At 39.8% G+C, this 24,289-nt stretch overlaps 3 protein-coding genes and 1 pseudogene across 3 annotated transcripts; all 4 read left to right on the plus strand.

Annotated features, from left to right (window-relative positions):
- The first annotated feature begins 3,944 nt into the window (after nt 1–3,944).
- On the plus strand, nt 3,945–6,488 carry LOC121805776 (subtilisin-like protease SBT3). Its single transcript, XM_042205770.1, has one exon. It carries the CDS (start codon nt 4,077–4,079, stop codon nt 6,342–6,344), a length of 2,268 nt encoding a protein of 755 aa, XP_042061704.1. The 5' UTR covers nt 3,945–4,076; the 3' UTR covers nt 6,345–6,488.
- A 4,716-nt stretch (nt 6,489–11,204) lies between these two features.
- LOC121804242 lies at nt 11,205–11,540 on the plus strand. Its single transcript, XM_042203756.1, has one exon. It carries the CDS (start codon nt 11,205–11,207, stop codon nt 11,538–11,540), a length of 336 nt encoding a protein of 111 aa, XP_042059690.1.
- A 14-nt stretch (nt 11,541–11,554) lies between these two features.
- LOC121804243 lies at nt 11,555–11,950 on the plus strand. The gene has a single exon (XM_042203757.1). It carries the CDS (start codon nt 11,555–11,557, stop codon nt 11,948–11,950), a length of 396 nt encoding a protein of 131 aa, XP_042059691.1.
- A 9,017-nt stretch (nt 11,951–20,967) lies between these two features.
- Nucleotides 20,968–24,064, plus strand: LOC121804244 (annotated as a pseudogene).
- The last annotated feature ends 225 nt before the right edge of the window (nt 24,065–24,289 follow it).

Genomic DNA, 24,289 nt, shown 5'->3' on the forward strand with positions numbered 1-24,289 from the left:
CTGCATCAAGTCCCTCGAGGACGAGTTCATATGCAGGGGAAGGGGGGACGGGTTAGTTACAGTAGAATCATACATGCTAAAAATTTTAACAAAAATAACAAATTACAGTTAGTAATAAAATAGGCAATATGCATGAAATTGGATAATTGGAAGACTTGATTACTTTTTGGAAGAGTTAGAAAAAGGATTCAATATGCTCACGTGTAAAAACTTGATCAATTTGAACGACGCAAGTATGATGGAAACGCTCAATCTGTGAAGCCTCTCTATATGTGAGTTATAAGCCAAAAGTAGAACACTTTCTACTATTTTTACAAAAGGAAACTTTACGAGAGGCTGACTTTTAATATTGAGATGACAATTGCACAAGTAGTAAGGACTAAAGGCATTAGGACTTAGCCTTTTGAGCCATTTTCTTCATTCGTTCCACAAACCCGCCTCACTAATCAAGGCACTCCTTAGTTAACCACGTTGAGCCCATACACTCTTACCCATTACTTGAAGCCTTAAAACCAAATTCAAAGTTTCATATCACATGAGGAAAGAGGGCCAAAGAGATGAATTTTGTCAAGGGAAACAAAAGGGGATATCGATAGAATGGTCGAAAGAAGGGTAGCCGGGTTGATCAAGTTAGACAATCGGGTTGATCATATAAAAAGAAATGAAGAAAAGGTTTGAGAAAAAGAGGGCAGAAAATAGTTGTAACCTGACTCAGGAAATAAGCCGGAAGTTATAAGGCTAAAGGTCGAAATTTGACCAAGAAGGAGCATCAAACAGAGGAAGAAATAAATATCTCAAATCTGATCCAGCGAGTTTAGTCAAATCTTTGGCTTTTTGACTCATGTGATTTTTCTTTTTAATTTAAAAATTTTATTTTAAACTTAGAACCCCTAGGACCTTACCCTAATACGTTACTACCCTTGAGCCCCGTTACAACCCAAAACAAAGACCTTAAGGAACTATCTTGTGCAGTCCGATTCAAAGTATAAATTTATGGTAGCACCGAGTGAACAAGTCCTAACATCTCTAGTGAGAAATGAGTGACTGAGTGAATCCAACAGTGGTTTTTAAATTGAGCAATCTTGACAAGCTGACACCTTGATCAAGCAAAAGCGAAAGAGAATGAACACAAGCTACTGGCAAATGGATTGACCTCGACCTCGGGTATGATTGTTGGAAAATTATTCGGTCTAATGCATACATGTGAATACGTGTTTTTTTTATCTTGAAGTCTTGTTTTCGTTTTTTCTTTTACCTGCGAAATAAGTAAACCATGCCTGAAATTTGTCTTATCTTTTTTCTTTTCTTTTTTTTCTTTATACTTGAGGACAAGTATGTTTTAAGTGTGAGCAGTTTGATAAGGCTCATTTCATGCATCAGTTTAAGGGTAAAATATACGCTGCTTGATCGGTTTATCGCGCAAAACAAGTGTTAAATGTGCAGGAATGCCACTTGACCAAGGCAGCAAGGCCAAACTGATCAAGCAAGTACAAAATGTGATAAAAGGCCAAGAATCGGGGGAGTTGATCAAGGGGAGTGATCAAGCAGTTAGGCGGGGACCGCTGGCTTCTAGAAGAAGAACACGTGAGGAAATGAGCTAGATGTGGCGCACCATTCTGTTATCAAGGACAACGTTCTAGAAGCGGACACGTGCTAGCTTATGAGACGCAAGGACGGACCTGAGTCATGAATCTGTTACTCAAAAGCGTCGTCATTCTAGAAGAAAAGCACGTAGCAATCAATGAGTCGCTCATTCTCAGCATGATCGAATATTCCCTGTCAGGATCGTTATCCAGCTGGAGGCCGAATCGAGCTTATAAATAGAGGGTGTGCCATCACAAGAAAGAGGAGATCATTTACTTTCCGTCTAGTTTAGCTTAGTTTAGCTTAGTCCAGTTCTCTAGAATAGCTTAGCTTAGATAAAGTAATGCGTAGTTAGAAAGAGGAATTAAAGAAGCGCCGCAGAATACTTGTTTTCTGTCGGCGTATTCCTAAATTACCCGCCGAGATTCTTCTCGGTTTTACTTGCTTTCTTATTTTCCGAAGTATTAGCTTAGTTTTAATTTCACGCTGTATTGCTCTCAGTTTAGTTTAATCAAAGTTATTTCGTTTTCATCCTCGCATTTACTTTTCCGCTGTTACCTGCAATTTACTTGACCAAGTAGTTAAATCTCCATTGATCAAGCTAGCTAGTTTAATTCTGCCTAGAGTAAAAAACAATAGTTAAAAACTCCCAAGTTAAAGCGTGGCAGCAACCAACCCCCCATGTTCACTACTCACACACTCAACACACCAACTTCTCTGTGGGATCGACCCCGAACTTGCCGCTTTACTGTTAAAGTTGTGCAAAATTGGGAGTTTACAAATTACTTTGGTAAGAAAGAAAGAGCGAGAGCAAGACTGCATTGATTAAGTGGCAACGACATTTGCTAACTGATCCGACCGGTTCGGTTATCATTCCATATAACTTGATCCGCATTCTAATCGCGTTTTCGTCTTTTTCCAAGTCCTTCCACTTCTATTAATACTAACTAGTGATGAAAACAACCAAATTTTGTACAACCAAAAAAGGTTATACTATTAGTAATTTGATGTATTAATTATATATTAAAATAATAAATATAGTTAGTGGACAAGTTTAAAAGACTTGATTAGTCTTCCGTCTTATTTTGTATTTTTTTATATTTGAATTGCCTCTATATTACTTTTCAAATTTGAATTAAAATATGCATTATTACATTTTATGGTCCCGAAAAAGTAAAAAATTTATACACAAATAATTAATATATGACCACAATATTATGCACGTTCCAAATACTATATATGCGCCCATATATTTTAATTAAATGCATAAATAAATAAATTTTTTCAAATAAATCAGTTTTTAATTATAAAAAAATTTGGTCACATACATTTATTGTATATGAGTTATAAAAATATATTAAAACTATTTTCAATCTCCAATTGGTACCCAAAACACACATCTAAAAGGACGGAAGGAATACTTGGATCTCAATGACATAGCTTTGGAAGGTGGGAGTTTGGTCCACCCCTTTAATTACTTTATCTTCATGTATTTTTATGATTGGTTTCTCTCGATCTTCCTATCTTATCCTCTGGCTTTTGTTGAAAAGTCTTAATATGTAAATATGTATTCCCTCAACTCCATTTTAAGAAAGATGATCCCTTTTATAGATGGCATAAAATTTCATATAATTATTTTATGTGTTAAGTAGAGAGACTAAAATAATAGGAAGTAGTATATTTTTACTTTTAGTAATGTATTATTTTGATTGAAAAAAAATGAGTCATCTAATGTAACTAACAAAGGCAGTAATATTTAAAAGTAGAATATTCGATCTTAGATTCTTTGTCGGTGGTTTATTAGTATACAATCATTTTATGTGGATTGATAGAATTACACATATAGATATAGTGAATGATGGACTTGCATTTAAATTTTGTTGCGCTATTACATTAGTATTCACATTTCGGTTACAACATAGAGCGTTGAGTGGATAAGGAAATGCACACCAACTGCTTGGTAAATTTATACTATTATTCAACACTAAACTCACGCACACACCCTGTTTGAACAATGACTCAAAAAGGCAAGCACGCCTCTTGCGATGTCCTTCTTGGCCAAACCCCCTATTCAAACTACACTTGATAACATCCTTCCCCTCTTCCTCTCGAACTCAAGGGTATTTAAATCATAAATCTTAAAACTCATTCCTAAAATAAATAGTAGCTTCAACAAATTCAAATAAACTAAAAGATAACAATTCTACTCAATCTTGTTGTGAGTCTCGACTGCCACGTCTGTAGACCTCAATCCGTGATCATTTATGATGGGTACACATAAAAAATACCACTTGTCATTCTGCTACATTCAGCCTTAAAAACCAATATCGATTTGGAATTAAAAGTGGGCAATTTGGTAAAGTGAAACGGGGCCAAAGATTTAATATTAACAAATAATTTCATATTGATGTACAATGTGGATAAGATGGTAGAATAATCTATATATACCCTTCATGTATTCCATATGTTAGAGCAGAGCACCAATCCAAAAAATGCAGCTTCCTTTGTCAGTTTGTTTGATTCTCTTCTCGTTTCTTCTTTGGGCTAATCATGTTTCATCAAAAAGCTCCACCTACATTATCCACATGGACAAACCCTCCATGCCCAAGGCCTTCTCCACTCACCATTACTGGTATTCTTCCCTCCTCAAATCTGCCACCTCTGCAGAGGCGAAGCTCATCTACACCTACGACCACGCCTTCCATGGATTCAGCGCTGTATTGTCGATAGACGAATTGCAGGCTTTAAAGAAGTCCGAAGGGTTTGTTTCCGCCTCTGTAAGCAAAGCTGTCACTCTTGACACCACGCGTTCCGTCAGTTTCCTCGGCCTCAACACCGCTACTGGAATCTGGCCTGCTTCCCACTACGGAAAGGATGTGATCATAGGCATCATCGACAGCGGCATTTGGCCGGAGAGCCCGAGCTTCAACGATGACGGGATGACCGAAATCCCTCCCGGGTGGAAGGGAATTTGCCAACAAGGACCAGATTTCAATTCATCACTATGCAACAAGAAACTCATCGGAGCCAGATTTTTCGATGCAGCATCTCGGGCAGAAGATCCAGAGAGATTCTTTATTTCAGCTAGGGACACCGATGGCCACGGCACCCACGTCGCGTCCATAGCTGCCGGGAATTTTGTGAACAACGTTTCCTACTTTGGATACGCCCCCGGAACTGCAAGGGGAGTTGCCCCAAGAGCTAGGATTGCAGCATACAAGACAGGAAGCAATGAAGCCGACACATTAGCCGCCGTCGACCAGGCCGTCGCAGATGGTGTCCATATAATATCCATATCCTTAGGATACGAAACAGCCAATCTGTTTGACAATCCAATCGCAGCAGCTACCTTTGGTGCCAGGGAGAAGGGGATCATCGTTTGCAAATCCGCGGGAAACAGAGGCCCCAGCATCGCCACAATGATAGCGGGGATCCCTTGGGAGTTTGTGGTGGCATCCGGGACCATTGACCGATGGTTTGCAGGGACGATCACACTCGGAAACGGCAAAACCATCACCGGATTTACCATGTTTCCGGCAAGGGCCTCTGTCATCAACTTGCCACTCATCTACAATGAGACTGTCCTTGCCTGCGACTCAAGTGAACTGTTATCACAGTCGTTTCTAAGCCGAATCGTTGTCTGCAATATTACAAACGAAGACGGACCTGTAAATTTCTTTGCTGTAATGCAAAATCTGATCAATTCCAACGTCAGAGCAGCTGTCATAATTTCAGAAGATTCCGTAAGAATCCGTTCAACATACTTTCCTTTCCCAGGGGCTGTGATCACCTCAGGACAAGCCGTAGAATTGATCGAGTACGCAACCACCAGTGCTTCACCAACTGCAACCATAGATTTCCAGCAAACAATAATCGGGCCTAATCTGCCAAGGGGCGCTGCATCTCCTGCCCTATCAGGATCCTCATCCAGAGGCCCCTCCCAGACCTACCAGGAGATCCTGAAGCCCGACATTATGGCGCCGGGAGTGCTAATTCTAGCCGCGTACAGTCCTATCGGCACAGGATCACAAATTGGCGACAGAATCTTCCTGTCAACAGATTACGCTCTAGAGTCTGGCACATCGATGGCCACTCCTCACATCGCTGGGGTCGCCGCCCTTTTAAAGGCCGTGCACCCAGAGTGGAGCCCAGCAGCTATACAGTCGGCGATGATGACAACTGCTAATCATCTCGATGAAACCAAACAGCCCATCAAGGATCAGAGCTTCATCTCTTACAGAGTTGCTTCCCCACTGGGGATGGGGTCCGGTCAGGTAGACCCGAATCGGGCACTTGATCCTGGCCTCGTCTATGAGTCCACACCGCAAGATCTTGCAGATCTAGTCTGCTCGATGAACTACACCCGCGAGCAGATCCGGGCGATCATAAGATCGAGCTACAATTGCTCGAGGCGGTCGCCAGATCTGAATTACCCTTCATTCATAGCGCTGTTTAACTTCGACCAGAGAGGAATGACACTCACGAGAACGTTCAAGCGGACCGTGACGAATGTTGGGAGTGGCGCGGCCAAGTATAGAATGAAACTTGAGAAACCGGAGAACTCGACGGTGACGGTAACGCCGACGACTCTGGTTTTCGGGAAGAAATATGAGAAGCGGAGCTATTCGCTGAGCATTCGTTATCGGGGAGATATTGAGTTGACGTACAGACAGGGGTCACTGACGTGGATTGAGGAGACCGGTAAGTATGTTGTGAGGAGTCCGATTGTCATTTCTGGTGGAGTTGATAATTACGGCTAATGCCATTGTTTTTGTGTGGTTGCCTGCTGATATGTGATTTCAATAATATGGGTGTGAGGTGTGAAATTATGTCATAGTACTAATAATTGTTGAGGCTGATGTGCTTCTCTCTTTTCAGCAGTAATGGAGTTTCTAGTTGGTTCACATGTATTTCACGTACGTAACATGTTATATATCCCAATCACGATTTCAACATAAAACATATTCATCTTTAATTCACATAGTCATGCTAATATGCACATTGTTGCCAATATATAATAGTAATAAACAATAACATTTACTCAATTAAGAACATCGAGTTCGAGTGTAGAACTCCCTACCTTGTACGCCTCCAAAATAGTGGAGAATGAAAGTTATGGAGGTCTAGTTTATTGAGACCAATTTTAAACATGAAACTCCTAGCTGTTTAGGATTTATGACCATTTCCCCTCAATCTGCCAGAATTGGCAGTATCTTTAGACAAATTATAACAAATTCATTTCATTAGATGGAAGATGAATTTTGGTGACAAGGCATAAGATTAATTCAATAAAAATATGCCCTGAAAATGAGGTCATTTAGTCTGATAAATTGGTCTCACAACATGCTGCCAGAACATGGTATGCTTGACTATTTAACAACTTCATCCTAAACTGAAATCTTATTATCTTTTAAGTACTTTTAGACATCAACAACCACAGCAAAATTCACCATTTTAATTCAAAGATGTGATTTAATTTTCTGCTCAACTTTCCATCATAAACTCTTATAAACAAATCCAATATGGATATAAACAATAAGATTAGACAAAATCCTCCTATTTATTTATCAACATGATATTCATGAACATGAACTACATACAAAGCAAACGAATTATACAAACTTCAGTTATTCAGTGCAGGATGATCACATTTGTTAAAATCTAGAAATTAGTGAATGATGTCTCCATTGGCCAAGATATTCAACAAAAATGAAAACAGAATACTTAAAAAACTACTTAAGTCCATTCCATTCCATTCCAAAAGCATGATTATTCTCCTTAATTTATAAAAATGAAGGAAAGGCTAGTTAATAGTAATCAATTAAGTCAATTAAGAGGCAAGCATAACTTCCAAAATTCAAACCTAGAAAAGTTGGGCAGATTTAGGTTCTTCAATATTTTCCTACCCAAAATGAAAAATCATCAAACCAGGTATCAAGATTAGCATACAAGCGAAAGAAATCTAACCTCCAATTATCCGATTTTTTAGTCTGGTGGAATCAGAGTTCGAAATAGAAGAAGGTTGAGAGGGATTAAGAGGTGGAGGCTTAGGAGTTAGCCGTTACAATATTCACTCGCCAAATGCCACATTATAATTAATTTTCTCGTTTAACTTCAACTTAATTCTTTTTCAAAAATCCTTACCAGACACTAATTATTAGAAAATTCTTCACACAATCCTTTAATTAAGTTTTTTTTCTTAAACTTTTATCGTTATAAAATTTGAATTTTCAAAGTATTACAAATATAAACTTTAATTATTAATAATTTCACTCAAATCAAAATATGCGCGACAACTGAAAATAAACATTAACTTTTATGAATTTACTGGCTGGTTTGTATAACTAGTTACACATAATTTTATTATTTATAATTTTTCTAACCATTTGTCTCAACTTTAATAATTAAATATTAATGATCATATTTATCCGGCTTTAATAATATTATAAATTTTACTTTGAACTTTATTAGTTTTAACATATAGTAATTGTATCAATTCTACCCTATATTTTTCACCTTACCAATTCTATCTTCATCTTTATCAAGTTAATTATTATTTTTTCATAATTATTTCTAAAAACTATTACTCCAAATTTTTTTTAACGAGAATCACCTATAACATCTCCTACTACACACACAAATATGAGTGACTTATTATTATGTTTGTGTATGTAGTAAAAGATGTAAGAGGAGATGTCATAGGTGATCTCCCCTCCAATTTTTTTGCATTCAACTTATTGTTAGAAGAAAAATAGTACTCCTACTACTTATTAGATTTCACTATTGAAGTGGAACTACAATATTAGAAATTGATATAAATTGAAAAGTTGAGATATAGTAATTTGTTAGTTTAAAACATTGGAATATGATCGATACAATTATTGGAGTTTATAAACAAACTTGATTAATTTTCAAAGGTTGAAAAAATATAATAAAACCACTAAAGATGAGCAGAATATATAGATCCAATTAATGCTTAATTAAACAAACCGGTTTGTTTTGTGAATGTGATCAAGCTAGTGTCCCATAAACAATGTCTCAGTATGTATGCCTTTTTCTCGGGAAACACAAAATAAGGGGATAGGATAATTGTAAATTCTTGGGCGAAAATAATTTCATTTTGCTGAAATGTGAAGGTTATAATATTCCAAGCTTGTCGATAGAATTGGAATAAATAAAGTGTTGGTTCGTGTAAACATAATAGCATCCGCAGCCCTACTCATCTGGACGGACGGCGTCCGTACCGCTGGCACAGCTTTGTGCTGTCCGCCGCTGTGCTCTTACAGCGGGCACGGCGCTGCTCGATGCATCGAGCACGTCCGTGCAGCTGAGCAGGCTGACGTGGCGCGAACCATTGGCATTTTCATTTTCTTAAAAAAATCGAATTTAATTTAAAAAATCTTTTTTAAATAAAAAAAAAAAAAATTCCACTTCCCAATAAATTATATCCGTTTTCTCCCCACTTTTAATTTATTTTTCAATTTTTTCCCCAAGATTCACATTTTTATCTATAAATATCCCCACTTTCACACAAAAAATTTCCCACCACACTACACAATTATCATCTAAATTCTCTTATCAATTCTCAATCTTTCACTCTTACAAAAAAAATGTCCGGCTCCGGCGATCACCCTTCCGACTCTCGCGGTTGGAACCACGAATGGTTCGGCTCACAACCATTCCCTAGTCCGGAAATGCAATTTTCGGCCCCTCCTCAGAGCATCTCCAATAGGTTAGGACGTCAAATAGCCCTCAAATAGCCTTCACACTGCCACATCATCAGCACTACAATTCTCCTGCCACATCAGCTTGCCACATCAACTGGACATCAAATAGCCCTCACATAGCCTTCACACTACCTATCCACATCACTAATAACAATTATATAATTTAATTTACACTCGTATCAACATACGGAATTTAATTTACGAGACAAATACGGAAAATTCGAATAATAATATTAAAATTTAAAAGTACATTAATTTTTTTAAAAAAAGTACAATAATTAAAAAAATTACATAAAAAACAAGTGGTGCGAATGAAAATGAGGTTCAACGCGCGTATATATAGTGTTTTCGAAAAACAAAAAAAAAATTTAAATTCGACGCCGGTTTGGCGCCGATCCGGGACGCACAATGGCGCCCGTGAGGATCGGCGTCGGAACCGGCGTCAGCGCGGGAATCGGCATGGCGACGCCGATTTCGCCGACGCCGGTTCCAATGGTTCGGCGTCAAACCGGCGTCGGTGAAAAATCGGCGTCGCGGTGGTGACGCCGGTTATTGGAGATGCTCTCAAACCCAAGGTTCTCAGGTTCCGGGTGGCTACCGATCTTACCCGGTGGACGACCAAGATGCCCTCGATGGGCGATACGGGTGGGCACCCGAACCCAGATCGGGAGGGAACGGCGGCTCTCAAACTTCTCCTCTTCCTACTCCTACTCCTACTCGTGATGTCCGCACCCCGTACACTCCGGCGGAGATGGATCAGTTATTCAAAGCCTATTTGATTATCTCTGAAGATCTGGAGGTTGGCACGAACCAAAGCGGGGATAGGTTTTGGTGGCGCGTCTCTCGCCAGTACAATGAAAACCGCCCGGCTGGAACCATCGAGCGCAATGAGAGTATGGTGCGTAATGCCATCTTCAGAGCCAAAGAAGAAATCCAAAAGTTTCAGGGGTATTACCTCCAGGAAGGGCGGTCAGCAGGGAGCGAGCTCGACATCATCAGTGCCACCTTGGCGACCTACCAATCCCAACAGTACAAACCATTCAAGTACCTAAGCGTTTGACAGGAGGTGCATGTGCATCCGAAGTATAAGAGAGGGGTATCCTCCTCCTCCAGCAAACGGTCGAGGTCAGTATCCCTATCCGACGCCGGCGAGGATGAGGTGGCTAGCCAGCTTGCCGGAGCTAAGGCCCGAGCAGTTCCCAACGCTGGCTGCAAGGAAGGAAGAAGGCGACGGCCAACCGTCGTCGCGCCGCAACTCCATCCGCCCCCGCCCCGCTCCCGCTCCCGCTCTCTTTGTGCCACCTCAACCCCCACCAACTCGTTGTGGACCCTTTTGGCTCAACTCAATTTGGCCGATAGATCAAATATGACTCCCGAGCAACTTGATTCACATTTGGCAATGATACGGGGTCTCCGAAAAATATTGGGGATAGGGCCAGGGGACTAGTCTTCCACAGGGTATTTTTTAGCATTTAATTATGTATTTTTTATTTTTTAAGATTTTAATTATGTATTTTTATTTTTTAGGATTTTAATTATGTAATTTTTAATTTTTAGGATTTTAAGTTTGTAATTTTTATTTTTTAAGATTTAATTATATATATATTTTATTTTAATGTATTTTTAGTAATTGAAGTATTTAAATTAAATAATGGAATGGTGGGACCCTTGAACATGTCATTGCGAAAGAGCATGGATGTGGGTGTTGTGCTATTGGAAAAGAGTAGGGAGTAAAAAATTAATAAAAGTGAATCCGTGCCTACATCCATGCTTTTGCCAAAGAGTATGGATGTGGATGCTCTAAGAAGGCACTATAAAGTAAAATAGGGAGTAGTAGTACTAGTAAACGAGTTGAGAATACTCCTACTATTCTTCTTATTAAGAAAAAAGGCGATGAATGAGAAGGAAAAGGAGGAGGTGGTTCTTGATCATTCCGCCCATGTTCATCCACTCATTCTGACCAAATCAGCTAGCAATAGCATTTATGGTTGTTTTGGGTGTGAGAAGTACATCTTCTCCGGAGAGACGATCTACAGATGCCGTGACGAATGCAGCAACCGAACACTACACGAAGGATGTGCAGTAATGCCGGCAGAGATCACCTTCTCCTTGCACCCTCAACACACCCTCGTCCAAAGACCCAAAGGAGTGTGGTCCGGATACTCATGTGCCATCTGTTTAGAATTGGGTACTACTGCAGTAGCTCATGCCACTTCCAGATCCACTTAAGCTGCGTAAACAGCATGGACGTGATGGCTGCAGCTGCTTCTGGCTTAACCAAACATCCGAGCCATCCGCACCATGAGCTGACTCTTCTGTGTAAGCCCGGCCGGGCTGCCTCCTTAAGATTCGATGCTTGTGGCGCCATACACCGAGGGAACTCCTATTTCTGCACCTTTTGTCAATACTGCATCAGCCAGCGCTGCGCTGCGTTACCTGCTACCCTCGACCGCCACCACCTCCACAACCACCCGCTCTCCCTGGCTTATCGTCTCCCACTTGAATATCTCAAGTACGATTTCAAGTGTGATGTGTGCCTCAAGGCGTTGCTCCCTCGATATTGGGTCTATCACTGTGGGATTTGCAGATATGTTGCCCATATCAACTGCGCCATCTCAGCATCTCCCTTCATCACGTAAGATCCCAACTATCAAATGTTTTGTTATTGACTAATTTGAGTCAAAAAAGAGGTGCAATGCTATATGACTATCCATCCATAATTAAGTTGCGAGATTATTTTAGTATATATATAATCTTTCAAACCGAACGGGTCCATAGTTTCTAAATCTATTTGCCCCATCTTATTAATATAAAATTTATTTATTTGAATTTTTTCCCTAGGAGCAATATGAACGTGGATGCAAATGTCAATGTGTTTCCAATAAAAGATGCAGCGGAAGAGCTTATTGGACCTTTTGTTGCAAAATTAAAGTAACGACTATCTCTCATGATAATGAGATCATCAAAGGCAACTACAAATTTCATAATCCAAACACTACAAGAAAAAAAAGCTCTAACGATGCTTTTTTGCTTAATTAAAGACACTTTTTTGTGTTACTAAATACATCACCAACGCTTTAAAAAGTGTCCCTACCGGGAGCATGCCAAATCCAATTAAGGACGCTTTTAGCTAGCGCCGGTGAGTTAATTTTTGAGACGCTTTTAACATGCGTCTCCAATATTTGGGACGCTTTTAATTGTATTTAGAGACACTTTTAAATAGTATACACTACATAAAAAACGGAAATTAGTGACGGAAATATCCGTCAGTAAAATCCATATATCCATCCGCCTGGAAGAGATTAGTGACAGATTCCTGACAGAATGGAGCCATTGTAAAAAGTTTGTTAGTAAACCTCAGATTTTTTTACTGACGGAAAAATCCGTCGCTAATATTAATCCATATTTAAAAAAAACCTCAAATTTTATTTTCTAATTTATAAATTTATTGATCAGCAATTAAGAAAACATTCACTGATACAATGTTTGATTAGGTGAAACACTTTACAGCTTCTTTGATTGATAAAATCTCTACCTTCTCTCTTCAATACTTCCAATTATCATTGAGCAAAGCTTGTGCATAGATCTGAAAGTCAGATATCCATATATCAAAACAACTCCTACTTAGTTATATTAAATTATAACATTAACCAAAAAAAGAGTACCTCACTGACTTCATTTTCAGTAAACCAGAAAAAAGCAAAAGATGAGAGCTCATAACTTGAGCATGTTCATCATCATATCCAGGAATGCAATTTAGGAGTGAAGCATTATCTTGTTGGATGACCTGGTAAATCAAAGAATCACCATATCGGGAGTAAAATTCAAAGACAAATATTTTTAATAATGAAGACACAAACAGAAAACAGGAGTTCACAAAATCAAGAAGACAAATCACAAAGGCCCATACCTCATATGAACCACCAGGGGAATTAGGGAGTTAGAAAAGTCTTTATCATCAGTCAGGTAAAGTTACCAGGATATCTATTAGAACATAAGGAAAATATTAGATCAAGTTAAAGGATGATTAGAAGAGCCACAACTACAAATATCTCAAGATTACAATTATAAGCAGAAACTCATACACCATTACAATACCCAAATCTAATAGCCAAGAAACAATTGAATAGTTTATAACCTCTACCCATATAATTATATTTATGGCCCCAACCCTGAGTCCCTGACTAACATAATGAACTTATAATTTTCAATGCCTTTGTGATACTTTCATTATGAATAATGTATCATGTATCATGTCTCATGCATCAAGATGGCAGAAACAGTTTAGCAAACCTTGGCTTTTGGAGCCTATCTAGGCATAAGGACATTTGTAGTGTTGTTCTCCTTGATAAAACTGATGGTGGAGTTGATGGTGTAATGAATGAGGATTCGATGGCTTATTCTGCATAAACAAGAAGTATTATCCTATATTAATCAGTTCAGTTGAAGATTCACATAAAGGTTGAATTCTTAATTCTATAACGTAAGTTTTTAGAAAAACAGAATTACCAGATTAACTTCTTCTCTAATAAGGCCACATAGTGCTATGGACTTGTCCATTTTCACCAACCAGCAAGATGCTTTGCTGTAAAAATATCCACACACATCAATCTTGCATTACTTCGCACCTCACGGATATTAAGGGCATCAGCAGTGGGGCGCCCTAAGGCGCGCCCGAAAGCCCACCCAATGCACTGTCACGTCAGCATTTTTATCCTCATACCCTTTCACCTGCAGTGAGGAGTCCTAAGCATTTTCTTTTATTTGAATATTTAAATAAATACAAAAATTGGGAAAAACCTTCATTTCATTTATAAAATTAATACATTACAATACGAATTAAAAAAAATACGTAAACTCAGCGACGACGGTTACGGGCCCACACTTCTTCAATCATGTCGTTCATGAGCTGAGCATGGTCTTGTTGGTTGCGCATTGAGGCAAGTCTAGATAGAACCTCATTGAAGCCCGTCGGTAATCCTCTAGCGGGGGGCGCGGTTTCCGTGCTGGAGGAGCTAGATGCACCTTCATCATCGGTCCAATCGGTGATGCTCCCACCTTCATGTTCGACTATCATGTTGTGCAAGATAATGCACGCATACATAACATCGGCGAGGACTTCCTTGAACCAGAGACGCGCCGACCCTTTCACTATTGCCCACCGTGATCGGAGCATGCCAAATGTCCGCTCCACATCCTTCCGCGCCGCCTCCTACTTTTGCGCAAATAAAACTCTCTTCTCACCGATTGGACAGCTGATCGTCTTCAGGAAAACAGGCCACCTTGGGTATATGTCATCGGCCAAGTAGTACCACATGTGGTATTGGCGCATGCTGGCAGTGAACTCGATGGACGAGCCGTTTCCATTGCATTGCTCGGTGAAGAGGGTGGATGAGTTGAGGATGTTGATGTCGTTGTTCGACCCGGCTACAACGAAGTACGAATGCCAGATCCAGAGCCGATGGTCAGCGACGGCTTCGAGGATCATCGTCGGGTGGCTGCCCTTGTATCAACTAGTAAATTGGCCTCTCCACGCAGTCGGACAATTCTTCCACTCCCAATGCATACAGTCGATGCTCCGTAGCATCCCAGGAAAGCCGTGCGCCATCTCGTGCATCTTCATCAGGCCCTGGCAATCTACAGCAGTCGACTTTCGCAAATATGTGTCGTTGTAAGCCTCCACAACTCCCCTACAAAATCTCTTCAGGCACTCGCGGCCTGTTGTCTCTCCGACGTGGAGGTACTCGTCGAACATGTCCGCCGTGGTGCCGTAGGCCAACTGACGGAGTGCAACCGTGCACTTCTGCAACGGCGTAAGTCCGTGTCTGCCGATGCCATCTTCCAGATACTGGAGGTATTCATCACTTGACTCCAACGTCTGGACAATGCTGAGAAAAAGGTAACGAGGCATTCTAAACCGGAGGTGGAAAACAGTCGGGCCCCACCGTGGTTGCTCGGCAAAATAGTCTGCAACTAGACGATCGTGAGTTGCGGCGTGTTCGCGGAGGACAAACATCCGACATCGAATAGGCTTGGGGATCTGCTCAGCCGCCGCCGCGTCCGCCTCCTCGCGTTGCATTTCGGCTAAGCATTCCGCCATTGCGTCTTGAACGGCTGCATTTAAGGCTTGAGTCAAGGTCGGACTACCGCCCTCCGAGGAACTCTGGTAGTCGTCGTGGTTCATTTTGGTTTGTGAGAGATGGAGAAATGTGAGAGATGAGAGAAATGAGAGATGCCAGAAATGTTCGTATGAAAAATAGAATGAGAAACGAGGTTTAATAAATAGACAAAATTTAGAAGAAAAAAAAATAAAAAAGCGTTGCATCGTCCGCGTCACCCATAGTGGGCGGACGATGGCGCGGGCGATGCCATATCATCCGCGCTTTCTCCACGGACTATCTGTCGGGCGAGGACGACGCATCGTCCATCGTCCGTGCACCCATAGTGGCGGACGATGGCGCGCTCGAGGCATCGGGCGGCCTATCGTCCGCCCCACTGTGGGTGCCCTAATAAAGCAACGTATGCTTCATACAATATAATAAGTATTTATAAACCAAACTAACTAACCTCTGAAAGGGTCTTCCAATGCTTAGAGTCGTGAAAAGAAACTTCACTATATCATTGTAGAGTTTCTGTTTAATCTGATAACAAACATTAATACTTAGGGATATCATCCAAGTGAATAACATCATAATGGAATATGTGGTTGAATCCTGAATGAGTGTTCTAGTGTCGGGGATAATAAAATCAATAATAAGTAACTTTTATAACTAAGCCTAAACATTAGGTTCTTATATGTAACATGGCACTACATTTTTCATTTACAATAAGAAGTAGTATTCCCAGTTAATCCAGCCAGAAGCAGTAAGTCTGTTATTCAGTCATATAGCATAGGAGTAGCAGCAACATTATATCTGGTCAATTTAAATCATCTTCAAAATTTTCCATCATTCAACAACATAATGATAAAACTCTGTTTCGTTTCTGCATTCTATAAAAAAAATAACCAAAAAATGCTAAAAGCAAACGTATATCAGTTTCATATTATCTCATGCTAAGTGTAAATCAATTGAAAAAAGAAGAACAACAAGTTAGACGAAACTAGAGGAAATGCTAACCGCTGACAGAAAACCTGGGAAAAATGCGATGTCGTGAGACTTATATGTTTTACTTAGAGGGAACTCAGGGGTTTTTTCTTTTTTTATTCTATACTACACTTAACATTCCTCAAGTGTACTGGACTTTTTTTTATTCCGCCTTAGGGAGAGACTCATGACCCTCATGCGTCTCCTTTTAATGAAACGCATGACAGAGATGCGTCTTTCATAAAGACGTATGAGGAACCTGCGTCGTTAAATTTTAAATTTTTTTTCTTTATTTTTTTAAAGACGCATAAGCGTCATGCGTCACAGGCAAAGACGCATAAGCCTCATGCGTCTTTAACTTTTTTATTTTTATTTTTTATTTATTTTATTTTATTTTTATATTTCCCCAGTTTAGCCATTTCCTTCACATGTATATCCATTTTTCCTTGAGAAACGTGCATAAAAAAATAAAGAGCGTTTCTTCCTTGTCATCTTTCCTCCAAAAATATGGCTTTGAAGAGTGCAGACGCATAACTTAAACAACTAAAAACTTTAAAAGCATAACAAATCTAACCAATAAATGTTAGGTAGATGCAGTTTTGACAAATTTACCCAATTTTGAAGGTGATTGGCTACCTCACATTTCCAAAAGCCATGTTTTTGGAGGAAAGATGACAAGGAAGAAATGCTCTTTGTTTTTTTCTGCACGTTTCCCAAGGAAAATGGATATACATGTGAAGGAAATGGCTAAAATGGGGAAAATAAAAATAAAAATAAAAATAAAAATAAAATAAAATAAAAAATAAAAATAAAAATAAAAAAGTTAAAGATGCATGATGCTTATGCGTCTTTGCCGGTGACGCATGACGCTTATGCGTCTTTAAAAAAATAAAGAAAAAAAGTTAAAATTTTAACGACGCATGTCCTTCATGCGTCTCTATGAAAGACTCATCTCCGTCATGCGTTTCATTAAAAGGATCTCTCCCAAAGGTGGAATAAAAAAAAAGTTCAGTACACTTGAGGAATGTTAAATGTAATATAAAATAAAAAAAGAAAAAACCAGGAACTTAGAGGTGCATAAACCCTAAAATCTCCTGCAACAGGCATTTTCCTATCAGAATTATTGCAACCAAATTTTCGCACGCACAAACCAATTACCTTACAAATGCATCTGATTCGTGGAAACTACAAGGGGCCATGAATGGTTGCGAAAACTCTGAATTGAACAAATTTCCGTATGCAATGGAAAATCGAAGAACAAGAAGAAGGCGTGAAGAGTTGCGAAATTGAACCAATTTATTTGTACAATTGAAATCGAAGAACAAAAACTCTGAATTGAACCGAATTCAATCTACAATTGAAATCGAAGAACAAGAAGACGACGTGAAGAGTTGTGAAATTGAACCAATTTTTATCTACAATTGAAATCGAAGAACATAAACTTTGAATTGAACCAATTTTTTTCTGCAACGGAGAATCGAAGAGCTATAAAAAGTAGCGTGAAGAGGAGCAGATTTTATTTCTGATTTGACTAATAAAAAATTATACTACTACTCCTAGTTAAAATTAATTCGTACTAATATTTACTTAATTCGTATTTTGTAATTTGCTTTTAAAATTAGAGACACTTTTAGCGGTAGTGTCTTAGATGTGGAAACCTTTAACAACGCTTTTTTATATGCGTCTTAAATATGAAATGTTTAACAATGCTTTCTTTTTTGCGTCTTAGATATATTAACTTTCAACAACGCTTTTTCTTTGCGTCTTAAAATTTAGTAACTTTTCAAATACTCCAACGCAAATGATTGCGTCCTTAATAGATAGATTTCTGTAGTGAAACCATCTGTTACGCCTAATCTCATCATCATTGCATGATCCGGAAGAAAACCATCTGTAGTAAAAATTATAAATCAACGTGCACGGACTCGGGCGGGCGGGCGGCGGCGCGCGCGTGTGCGCGCATGTGGGCTCTTTCACCCATCTTGATCCACTATAATTATTAAGTAACATAAAGTCACTTAATTTATACACATTAAAAGATGTGTTAATCCTCCAATGTGGGATAATTAACACTAGTTAATTATTCCCTAAGCTCCAACTCCAAGCTTTAATTAAAAGCTAATTATGCCCAACTTTAATCCACTATTTCTCACTCACCGGAAATCGGATTTGAGAAAGTGAATATACTACATTTATCTACGTAAAATGTAGATCGACGCTATGTCATTTAATTTCACAAAATTAAATGTCTCGTCACATTTATTATGTGGTCAAAATCCATTGACCGGGCATATTTATTACCATGATTTCTACATAGCTCACCCACGCCATCATCTCAACTTGGTCGCTCCAGAGATAACGATGACGTATAGCTCTTTTCACAACTGCAGCGCGTGTGGCGGTGATACATTTGCTCAAGCCTACTACCACTGTGATGTCTGCCAAATCAGATTGCATTCTTACTGTGCCATGTTGCCGCCACAAGTGAGTAATCGTAGATGGGATAAGCACTTGTTGCCGCTAACGTTCAATGCTAGCATTAACCACCCTAGTAGCTTCTACTGCGAAGTCTGTGAAGAAGAGATGAATCCCAGAAGCTGGATGTATCATTGTTCAGAATGTGATGTTTCCATCCATCCCATGTGCTTGCCAACAACGTCGGGCAAGTATCGGAACTTCAAGTTTGGACAGCGATATAATGTACGGGCACTTCACCACCACCATGTCGCGCGCGCATTAACTAACCAATAGGTTGCGTTGCAGCATCTGTGGAAAAAGAAAGGTACATGGTACTCGTGGATTTCAGTGTGTTTCACACAAATGTGACTTCTTCATGTGTCCAAACCGCTGTGGTTAAAATGACGAAGTTAATTGAGGATACATGGATGTGGAACATTCCATACTTCAACCGCTTGTAATAAGAATTGCATGATACTAGTATTTTTCCCTCTGCTTTGTGTTATATCCATCTTTCTTGTATAATATCCAATATGTAATTTGAAGTTTTATTACGAATTAATGTGATTTGCTATAGATATAAAATAAATTAAATTTATAGAATTACAACTGATATGAACATAAGATAACCTTATGTGTCATTACCAATTACATAAAATATTCATGATTCTCAAATTTTAGAATATATATTTTTCTTATATAAATCTTAAATCACAATATTGCCACGTGTCAATATCCAAGAGTGTAACAGAATATTTGAATTTATATGTTTAACAATTATGACCATTACATTACATTACATGTAGTATATTAGTTAGGAAATTTTGAAAAACAAATTTATGATTGTAGCATCTTAACATGTCATTGTATACACTCTATGTTTCATAACAGTAGTAGTAATATTTTTCTTTTCATTTTGGTATAGTATTTTACAAAATTAGTAGTACTACATTCATTTGGGCAAATTGCCCCACTGTACGCTAACAACATTTCAATCCATTTTTAATCTATCTCTCCTACTTCAATATAATTTTTAATAAAATTATATGCTGGATTAAACAATACTATTATTATTTTGTTAAATTTCATTGATTTATTTCAATTTCTGATTCCATCACTTACCATAGTTCGACCTCAAACTGTGGCGTTTCGCAAAAAAAATGAAACAAAGAAGTATTTTCATACAATTCGATATGAGGCCGATATAGAGATTCAAAATATAAAAGACGCAGTGATTTGGAGAGATAAAACTGGCAAATATAGAGTGAGATACCCGATAATGGTCTGTGCATCATCTGATCATTTTGGCTGAGCTGTTTGAGTATAACTTGAAATAAAAATATTTCATTACTTTGATGATTTTATTTTGATATCACACAATAGCGGATTAGCAGTAGGCCTAAGAGAGTAATACGTTACTATATGTTGTAATGATTTTGAATATCAAGGCATCACAATTTGACCATCTTATACACCAGTAATCAAATCCCAAGTTTTTACTATTTATTTTTACAAAACACCCAACCACTTACGTGTACTACGTAATTCACATCCCACTCCATATTCATTGGTTTGAAAGTTGTAAACTCTAAAATGATCGAGCTGGTAAAAAAAAGTACTAGTTGATTTATTAAGGTCAGAGGCGGCTTCTCGATGCTGGCCTCAATAAATACCAAACAGTTCCACCACAATTTGTCATAATTTGAAAAAAATTCTCTCTGAAAGGAAAGGCATGGGTCCATCGACTTTAAATTCCATTTAGATAATAAGCCTGCCCTGCCAAGTGGGTGTCTGGATAGGCTACTACTATTTTAAAGATCACATTCACAAGCCTATCTCATTTTTTCTTAATTTTACTTAACTCACTAGATAACACTTCCATAATTCTAGTGCCAAAAGCGAGTAATTCTTATGGCTATTTGTTATGTGTAGCAGATACATAATAACTGAGCAAAAAGAAGAAAAATAAAAAGCCGCCAGCCAGCCCTGCCATTGCCAAGTTGGGGTTTGGAATTGGATAGGCTACTATTATAAAAGATCATATTTATATCTTATTTTAGTTCAATAGCACACACTAGTATTTCAGTTTGACAGATATACTAATCACATTCCGAATGGAGCTTCATACTGCAACAATGGCTCTGTTTCTGCTGCTGCTGCTATGCTTTTTCTTGGCTAATGCAGCTTTATCACATAAAAAATCCACCTACATTGTCCACATGGATAAAACCTCCATGCCCAAACCATTTTTGGTATTGCTCTCCTCTCAAATCTACCTCACATGGAAACGACCACGCTTTCCATGGATTCAGCGTCTCCATCTCCCAACCTGAGCTCCAATCACTAAAGCACTCCCCAGGATTGGTGTCGGCTTACCCCGACTCCGCTGTCACCCTGGACACCACCCACACCCCTGACTTTCTCTCCCTCAACTCAGCATCCGGTCTCTGGCCACTATCGACTCCGGAATCTTGCCCGAGAGCCCCAGCTTCAGCGATCGCGGGATAACCACTCAAGTCCCTGCTAAATGGAAGGGAATCTGCGACGGCGGTGTAGGATTCAATTCGTCGCTATGCAACAACAAAATCATCGGAGCTAGATACTTCAATCAAGGCTGGAAAGTGTCGGGCACCTTTGAGGTGCCCGACACTGCAAGGGACGACGACGGCCACGGCAGCCACGTCTCCTCCATTGCAGCTGGAAACTTCGTGGAGGGCGCCTCCTTCTTAGGGTATGCCCCTGGGACCGCGGGCCAGGCTGGCTGTGTACAAGGGCGGCAGCAGAGTCTCGTCGGATGTACTCGCAGCGATGGACCAGGCTGTGGCGGATGGAGTCGATATACTTTCCATTTCTTTGGGTGTTCTAGAAATTAATTTGTATGAGAGCCCTCTTTCAATAGCTAGCTTCGGAGCAAGGGAGAAGGGAATCATGATTTGTACATCGGCTGGAAATCGAGGCCAGGGTTCTCGGACGATCCGATCGGGAATCCCCTGGGCGGTGATCATTGCATCGGGCACCGTTGATCGTTGGTTCGCCGGAAATTTGACTATAGGAATGGGAAAACGATCACCAGATGGACCACATTTCCGGCTAGGGCGATAGTCCGGAACCTGCTTCTCGTGTACAACCAGAGCTTTTTCGGTTGCGCTGCCGCTGAGCTAGCGGAGGCACCGGAAAGTAGCATCATTGTCTGCAACATCACCGTCGGAGACACAGATTTCGATCCCGTTATGGAAGACTTAGAGCATCTGCAACGGTGGACGGACGGCGTCCATCCGTGCCAGAGGCACGGAAGAGTTCGTCCGCCGCTGCGCTCGCGCCGTTGGCATAACGCAGCTCGATGCATCGAGCACGTCCGTGCCAGTGAGCAAGTGACGTGACGTGCTGCGATTGGGCAACGGCATAGCCGTTGCCTTTGATTTTTTTTTAAAAAATCAGTTTTTAATTAAAAAAAATGATTAAAAATAAAAAAAATATTTTTCCACTTCCCAAAAAATATATCCGTTTTTTACCGTTTTCTACCACTTTTTATTTATTTTTTATTTTTTCCCCCAAAAATACACATTTTCATCTATAAATATCGCCACTTTGACACCCAAAAATTCACACCACATTCTCTCATTTCCATTCTCATCTACATTATCTCATTTTCATTCTCATCTACATTCTCTCATCTCTATTTCTTCCACACATACAACATAACAATGTCTGGTCAAGGCGATCATCCCCACCAACTCGTTGTGGACCCTTTTGGCCCAACTCAATATGACCGATAGGTCAACTATGACCCCCTCGCAACTTCAATCGCACGAGACCATGATATTGGGCCTCCAAAACAATTGGGGTTTAGTGCCGCCGGATGAGTAGTCTTCCACGTGGATATTTTTAGCTTTAATTATGTAATTTTTAATTTTTAGTATTTTAATTATGTAATTTTTAATTTTTAGGATTATAATTATGTAATTTTTATTTTTTTAGGATTTAATTATGTCTTTTTTTATTTTATTTGTAATTTGTAATATTATTTCAGTTTTTTAATGAATTTTAATGTTATGGAAATGTTTTTATTTAAAATGAATTGTGTTCGTCCTTGCGGAAGAGCACAACTGTGGGTGTTGTACTCTTGCCTAAGAGCAGACAGGAATAGTGGCGCCAGGCCCACAACCGTGCTCGTTGGCAAGAGCACGGTCGTGGGTACTCTTATCCGATTCCAATGTGAAAGCGGCTATAGTGATAACGGAAGACACATCCATTTTTCGATTCAACGCGTTTCCTCACCCTGGAGTCGTGATCACGGCTGTGCAAGGATGACAAGTGGCGGATTACGCGCTGAGCAGCGCCACCCCGACTCGAGCATCGATTTCAAACAAACCATTCTCGGGAAAGAGCCAAGAGCCGCGCCAGCTCTCTCAAGTGACTCGTCGAGATGCCCGGGGGCTAAACTACGAGGGCATCCTGAAGCCCGACTTGATGGCGCCGGGAGTATTGATCTTAGCAGCCTTTCATCCTCAGCTTATGGCTGCAAGTATCGGTAGAAATATCGACCTCGCAACCGACTACAACCTCCTGGCGGGCCCGCATATCTCAGGGGTCGTGGCGGTTCTTAAAGCCGCGCACCCTGAGTGGAGCCCCGCAATGATACAATCCGCTATGATGACCACATCCAATCCTCTGGATAACACCAACCAGCCCATTCGGGCACATGATGGCTCGGTCGCCACACCGTTTGGCATCGGGTTGGGTCATGTTGACCTGGGCCTTGTTTATGGCGCTTCCTTGCAAGACCTTGTGAATCTTGTCTGTTCCATGAACTTCACTCGCAATCAGACTCAGACGATCATAAGGTCAAGCAACAATTGTTCGAATCCATCCTCGGACCTCAATTATCCATCGTTTGTGGCTCTGATTCGTGCAGCGGAGATCGGGAGAACGTTAACTCGGAGGTTCCGTAGAAGCGTGACAAATGTAGGCGATGCGGCCACATATAGAGTTATGGTGGAGGCGCCGGTGAACACAACAGTCGTAGTTCGGCCTCAAACTTTGGTGTTTAAGAAGAAATACGAGACCACTAGCTATTCTCTCACGATTCAATACAATGCTGACATAAGGATTCAACATAGGGAAGGTGCAGTGATTTGGATCGACCAAGCTGGCAAGTACCGAGTGAGAAGTCCGATTATGGTAGCTGCCGCCGCCGACAACTTCGAATAATGTGACAATAATTACAAGTCCAATCATCGTCTATTTTAATCAGTAATGATTTTATAAAATATTAAAATAATTCAGAGCAAGATACATGAAATATCCCCAAAAATGAAAGCTTTGTATCTAATTTTCTCTTGCACGAGAAATTCCAGTAAATATCGGTCTTTCTAAAGTTCAATAGTTTTCTTTTAAGTGATGAGAAATGTTTTTACCAAATAAATTGCATTTCAT

This window comes from Salvia splendens, chromosome 5 (genome assembly GCF_004379255.2).
Source record: "Salvia splendens isolate huo1 chromosome 5, SspV2, whole genome shotgun sequence".
Taxonomy (NCBI): Eukaryota; Viridiplantae; Streptophyta; class Magnoliopsida; order Lamiales; family Lamiaceae; genus Salvia; species Salvia splendens.

Coding starts and splice junctions, on each gene's coding strand:
- LOC121804243 (XM_042203757.1), top strand. CDS start 11,555: ATGGACGTGATGGCTGCAGCTGCTTCTGGCTTAACCAAACATCCGAGC.
- LOC121805776 (XM_042205770.1), top strand. CDS start 4,077: ATGCAGCTTCCTTTGTCAGTTTGTTTGATTCTCTTCTCGTTTCTTCTT.
- LOC121804242 (XM_042203756.1), top strand. CDS start 11,205: ATGAATGAGAAGGAAAAGGAGGAGGTGGTTCTTGATCATTCCGCCCAT.